At 34.3% G+C, this 7,302-nt stretch overlaps 1 protein-coding gene across 1 annotated transcript in view; it reads left to right on the forward strand.

Annotated features, from left to right (window-relative positions):
* The window catches only part of MDGA2 (MAM domain containing glycosylphosphatidylinositol anchor 2), a 1,014,104-nt gene that overhangs the window by 753,485 nt on the left and 253,317 nt on the right, over positions 1 to 7,302 (forward strand). Inside the window, exon 7 of the mRNA XM_004698562.3 lies at positions 3,025 to 3,354. Coding sequence (XP_004698619.1) covers positions 3,025 to 3,354 — 330 coding nt within the window. The remainder of the gene's footprint in view (positions 1 to 3,024; positions 3,355 to 7,302) is intronic.

Below are 7,302 nucleotides of genomic sequence, written 5' to 3' on the forward strand. Positions count from 1 at the left end.
AGACATCAATTTTTTATTAGTTAATTTAACTAGTTTGTCTGAATTTGAAATTCTATCAATGTCACATATTACTTCTGTTTTTATTTTAGTATGTCTCTATACAAAACACAGTACTAGAAAATAATAATTGCATACTAAATAATGTTAATTCACTGATATGCCTGCATTTTTGGGGGGTGCGTTTGGGGTCTGGGCTTGTGCTTGTTTGTATATGACAACCAACATAAAACATTGGAAAGGAAGTGATCATAGAAAGTATTCCCATGTGAGATTATTAATTAAGTAATCTGTAGATTGAAAACTTACCAAAGTTGTAAATTCTCTATTCCTTTAAAATTCTATTTAGGCTTCTCATTTCTCTTTAGGTTCGGTATATAGAAAATGCATAGCAAAAAACCCTCTCATTTAAGTGTTGTGGTGTCAACAAAAGTAAATACTTCTTGACATACTATTTATTTAGATCTTTTGAATATGAAAAAAGAGACATTCTGGGCTATCATGATTTGCTTTGTGTTGCAAAAGTTCAATTCCATTAAAATTGTGTTTCCACAATATTATATGACAAATATGGTGGGTAGATATAGATGTTTTCAGTACATTGCACTTTGTAGATTCAATGTGAATTCATATGTCAGTGCCTATTAAAATTTAAATATATGAGGCTAGATAATAGAGTGCCATAATTTTACCTATCTTCATCCTTGAAAATTGACTGAAGAAAAATATTGCTAGGGATAAATAAGGTTTCTAAGCTGCTTTTTATTATGAAAAAATAATGCAATAAATAACAATAAGGAACTGAGACTTAAGTACTTGTCATTTTGTATTTTCATTAAAATTGAACATTTGAGCTTTTTATATATAATGCTTAATAAATTATGTAAGATTTGTACTTCTTCAATCCGATGGAACACGTTATATCGATATAATGTGTGGTTTCTCTAGACAAAATATTAAAATTTGGAGCATAAATTTGTCTATAATCTATGAGTGTAGGAGTTGCAAAATGCGGGAGTGGAGGGTAGATTTATTTTGTTCATTTTATGGAAACATCCTCCTACCTCGTTCTGAGGAGGAGCACGATAAGTATTTATTAAATATATGAAATATACAAACATAGTTTTTTGAATAAAATTTTTATCTCCTCTCCAAAATGCAAACAGGAAAATATTTTGGATAAGAGAAGATAGTAAAAGAAGCTTAGAAGCAGCTTTTCCCTCTATGTTTGATTATCTATGTATGTCTTTATGCATTTTGAGGTTGTTAAAGAAATATGCAACCAACACATACATCAATTCAACCATTTCATAGTGCAATGGCATCAGGTTGATTTGTGCAACCACTCTTTCCTTTTCTGAGATTGTTCTCTCACTAACAAACTCACTGCCTCCTAAATTGCTAGTGTATTCTTGCAGTGTTCTATGCATTTCTAGTGTGTCCTGGTTTTTATTTGATAAACTTGAAAAAAAAAAGTACCAGTATTTAAATTCAAGAGAAATTATCCAAAATTCACTTAAAGACCACCTAAAACTGCAGGCTCACTAAGTCCATATCTCTTTTGGTAGAGTTATTATATATTTATGTAATATACAGAGTGACTGGCCAATTTCATTTTGATAATTGTATTGTTCACTGTGTAGGCTACATTTTACTCTCTATGGAGACTGGTGTTGAAGAGAGAATGGAATTAGGGAAGACGTTGGTAAACCAAATGATGGATGCATAGGAGAATCCCTGTGAAAAGGATTCCACTCTAGTCCAGAGCGAGACCACTGTCTCATTCCTAGTCCAGAAGTGGGGTCTTAGCAATTGTAAAGATGCCTCAGCAACTTTGTGACTGTCATTAATACTGACCCACCCATGTGGAAAGAACACGTGACCTTCAGTGCAGGAAGCCCCACTGTTAAAATACAAATGGTGTACATATTTCAAATCATGGTAAAAAAAAGTTGTTTTGTCTATTTGTATGAGAATGCTAACAACATTTTTACTAGAAATAGTTATGTGTGGTGGAATATAGTAGTTCTTGGCAAATATATTAACAATTGTTGAGGTCAGGCTATTTCAATATATGAAAATTTCTTGTGAATAAGAACAGACTCAATTATTACCAAAAAAGTTTTGCTTAGTCTATGAATACAATCTTAGAAGAATTTTCTTAGATATGACATTTATGTAATGTTTGAGTTATTCAGGAAATTAAGATATAAATTAGAGATGGGATAGTAAGGTAATGGATTTAATGATTATATTATTATATAAATCTTCACTTATTGACAGAGGTAGGTTACAAAGACTCTCATTAAGCAAAAATCATTATGTGAAAATGAAGGATGACCACAGCAGGTCACAAAATGGAAGATGACTACATCATTGCACAAATGCAAATTACAGCATTATAAAAGTACATATTTGCATCATAACATAACTGCCAAATTACATTATTTAATAAATGCCAAACCACTGAGCATCCTATCCCAATCAAGACTTCACATAGCCTTAACCATCACATCTAGTGTTATTCTTGCTTATCCCTTTATTTTTGTTACTGTCAAACAGTTCATTGCTAAGGCAAAAAACAGTGGGACAGTAGATTTTTTTTACTATTTTAGTGAATGTACAATATCAAATGAAGTAGTAAGTGAGTAGTAGGTATAATTTTAACTGTTATGTATTATGATATAAATAAACAGGTCTCATTATTTTTTCAAAATTCAGTGGGAAAACTCTTTAAATATCAATTTTATAATTTATCACATTCATTTTTATATCACTGAAAAAAATAGATTCCTGAGAATCCATGTTTAGAGCTTCTAAGTGTTTTAGTTTGATATTTAAATTATTTTGAGTTATATAAAAAGTGGTATTGAGACGCATACTACTTTGAAATAACCAAGTAGACTATAGACATTTTATTTCATTTTGTAAATAAAGATCTTATTACCCAGAGTGATTACCTAGAGTGAATGAATCCCTAACATTATGAAAGTAAAACTAACTACTTATGGAATTTTTATATTTTAGCATTAAAAAAAGGACGATTTTGGATCACACCAGATCCTTATCACAAAGATGACAACATCCAGATTGGGCGTGAGGTGAAAATATCTTGCCAAGTAGAAGCTGTTCCTTCTGAGGAGTTAACTTTTAGTTGGTTTAAAAATGGTCGTCCACTAAGAAGCTCTGAGCGGATGGTTATTACACAGACTGATCCTGATGTCTCACCGGGAACAACGAACCTGGACATCATTGATTTAAAATTCACGGATTTTGGGACTTACACATGTGTAGCGTCTCTGAAGGGAGGAGGAATTTCTGATATCAGTATTGATGTTAATATATCCAGCAGCACAGGTAAGAAGTAGATTTATGATGCAAATAATGTTCGCATTTAGAACAATTTTTATATGTTTAGCACACAGTCTTTAATCAAGGTATATCTTATTTTTTTAAGTTTTCTAAAACCAAAAATCTATTGTTCAGAATGTCCAATAAATATATCTCTATAAAACATTTTTACTTTCATTTTAGTTTATATTAGCACCAGGTTTTACAGAAATTGTGCCAATAAAAAAATACTAGTGGCTAAAATAGACATAGAATTCTAGACTAATTAGCACCTGGTTTTCATTACTTAGGCCCCTCTGCAGAGCCTACAATTATATGTATTAAGTTCAGCAACAAATGACTAAAGAGTTCAGAAAATGTTCAGACATTTTAAATCAGCAGAAACAAGTTAGGGGGCTTGGGGATGAGTACAGTACATATTATTTAAGATAACTCAAATATAAGATATGCTCTAATAATTGTCTTTCTTCTACTAATAAAAGCCAGTGATGAATGTGTTAGCATTGTAGGCAGATGTGACTTTTGGGAGAACATTTGGAGAGAACTTCTTCACAATGAGAAGGGTCAAATACAAAAATATATTGATATGAAAATTCCTTATTTAAACATTAAACATGGAAATGTGCTCTCGCATTTCTCCCGATCAAACGTACCATTATATTTGTGGGAAATGATAAAGTTTGGTACGGGGAATGTGCTCGTTTGACTCTCAGATATGGGCAAGTCCCACACTTCTACGAACTGTAGTCAGTGTGCATTTGGAGAAGTCCAGAGCACCTGTTTGTTTGGCCACTCTCTCTCCTGGTTGAATATTAAATGAGTATTTTGTATAATGCTAGGTGAATAACATGTGTCAAATCACGCAGCTCTTTCTTTCTCAGCCAGGATGAATGTCGCCTTTTGTTCAGTCCGAAATTCACCTGTGATATGCGTGTCTTTTTGTGATTCCAAGTTACATTCTACGTTGGCTTTATTTTATTCCTTAAGTAATACAATTTCACATTTTAATCTCATCAAATACATTTAACTTCACAATGTGGCTTTATTGGTAGAGGGATAGGTTATTCCAGAATTAATATTAAACATATATTATTATTAATATACAATTTCTGGAGATTTCTCTTGAAGATATTCCATGTGCGTCAGCTACATTTAATAACAAAAGAAGTCTAGCTAATGAGAAACACCGTCTGTCCTTCTGTAGAGAGAGACTGTTCTCTGTCCTCTGGCTATCTAGATATTGGGGTTAGCACTTGAAATTGGACTGATTTGAGGATATATGATAGAAAAACTGGTGATATTCCCAGCTATTCATCATTAATTTTTGTGTCTACTCAGTTAGCAAATATCCGTTGACTATTCCATTAATGTGCTAAGTGCCATCCCTTGTGCTACATTACTTGAAGACTAAGAACAGTTCTGTGCAATCCAGGATCTTTTGCCGTGAGTTAGCTGAGGAAAGCTCTTCCAGGGTTATCTGTAATTAATTATGAGCATTGTTTTGTTTTGTGTGGTTCCTTGTATAGTTTATTTGCTTGTTTCTTTTCAGGACCAGTGGCATAGTAGGCAAATTCAAAGAATCAGTGCTCCATTATCAAAGAACTTGTTGATGAAAGCACAGTTCACCAGCTGTTAAGCTGAGACGCAAGTGGGAGCATAAAACTGAGAAAACTCACTTTTCCCCTCCCTCCCCACTCGCCCCTCCCTCATGAGCCCTTGATAATTTAGAAATTATTATTTTGTCATATCTTGCCCTGTCCGACGTCTCCCTTCACCCACTTTTCTGTTGTCCGTCCCCCAGGGAGGAGGTCACATATAGTCCCTTGTAATCAGTTCCCCCTTTCCAATCCACTCTCCCTCTACCCTCTCATATCGCCATTTACTCCACTGGTCCTGAAGGGATCATCCGCCCTGGATTCCCTGTGTTTCCAGTTCCTATCTGTACCAGTGTACATCTTCTGGTCTAGCCAGACTTGCAAGGTAGAATTCGGATCATGATAGTGTGTGTGTGTGGGAGAGGTGGAGGTGGAGGGGGCGGGGAGCAGGGCCTTTATTGGAGAGCAAATGTTTTGAGAATGATGAATGTACAAATGTGCTTTACACAATTGATGTATATATAGATTGTGATAAGAGTTGTATGAGCCCCTGATAAAACGTTTTAAAAGAAAAAAAACCCAGAAAACTTATTTAGAAATCCTGAATGCTCTGTTCTTGTGGATATAGGACAGCTCCAGAGAGAAGTGACATTTGAGTTAACCTTGAAGGAACTAGCAATGTAATAGTTTAGAGAGTAAAAAGAGAATACATTGGGAAATAAAAGAAGACAGTCCTTGGAATATTAGTATGATTTTAAATTTTGCCTTATATTGGATTTGTGCTAGTTGATATTAATATAAGTGATGTTCGTTTACTTCAATTTTACAATTTTCCCATGGAAAATTATAACAATTGTAAAGACCTCAATGAAAAACATATATTAAAACTTTAATTACTACAATTCGATGATATAAAATGAAAATCTTTCACACTTTTGAAAACCATATGTGAAATTTGCTAAAAAATATTGAAAACAGTTAAAAATTCAAACTAGAAAATAACATCACTGGATATTATTTGTTTGCGTAAATACAATTGTGATGGTAGATTTTCCACTTTCAGGGCAGTTGCTGAAATATATCCCACTGCTTCCTCCTTCAGCATTGCTAACCGGTAACATCCGTGTGTGCTCATGCATTCCTTTGAATCAGTTGGCAAACATGTAGGTTTTTAGAAAATCAGAGGCACTGCACCAAGACTAGAAAAAATAAACAGTGGAACTGGTATTCTCAGTGCATATCTGAAAGATACGTGGAAATCTCATGGTAAGACTTTTGGTGGGAAAATACAGGATTCCATAAATATTTTGATAGAGGTGTGTGTGTGTGTGTGTGTGTGTGTGTGTGTGTGTGTGTGAGTGAGTGCCACTCCCTTTGTTTAAGTAAAAGAGCAAAAAGCCAAGTGGCACTTAGATGATTGAACTAGAGAGTACAACACGGTATCGTGATAGAAAATTACAAGTTTTAATTTGAAAAGTACAAGTTACATGGATAGTTTTCCTACAGTGACCCTGTGAGAGCCAGAACGCCATAGGGTTGCCTTGTTTTTCTGAGTCGCATGAGTTCTAACTTTACTGTTGACTATTTACCATGATTATGAGAGTTAACAAGTATTTGTAGAAGTTTCTATATCTTGAAATAAATTTTTAATAACTCGGGGCTAATGTATGTGATAAGAAAAGTAAAGGGCATGAAGAAAAAGAAGAAAAACAATTATGATAAAATCATGTGACTGGATTTTCTTTTGTGCCCTTCTCCAGTAAAGAAAGAGTAGAAATGTGAAATTCGTTGGATTAAAACTGAAGTTCTATGCATGAGGACAGTGAGTGGTATGCTGCGCTTTATAAAATTTTAATGTAATTACTACCATTGAGTCGCTTCTGACTCCTGGTGACCTCATGTATCGGGTTTCCGAAGCTGTAAATCTGTACAGGAGCAGACAACCTCACCACTGACATTTCAGTTTGCAGCCCAATGCTTACCTGACAGACGCACCAAGATGTCTTTATTATACTTAAAACCCAAAATCAAATTTCCTGCCATCTAATCAATTGCGACCCTACAGGATAAGGTAGAACTGCTCCTGTGGGTTTTGAGACAGTAACACTCTCTCTTTTTAAATCATTTTACTGGGGGCTCCTACAGCTGTTATCACAATCCATATGCACATCCATTGTGTCAAGCACATTTTTACATGTGTTGCCATCCTCATTTTCAAAACATTGCCTTTCTACTTGAGCCCTTGGTATTGCTCATTTTTCTCCCTCCCTCCCTCATGAACTCTTGATAATTTACAATTTTTTTTTCATGTCTTACACCAACAGCTGTCACCCTTCACCTACTTTTCTGTTGTTCATTC

The sequence above is a fragment of the Echinops telfairi genome, unplaced genomic scaffold, assembly GCF_000313985.2.
Source record: "Echinops telfairi isolate 266 unplaced genomic scaffold, ASM31398v2 ScPeMD7_18;HRSCAF=68, whole genome shotgun sequence".
In the NCBI taxonomy this organism is placed as follows: Eukaryota; Metazoa; Chordata; class Mammalia; order Afrosoricida; family Tenrecidae; genus Echinops; species Echinops telfairi.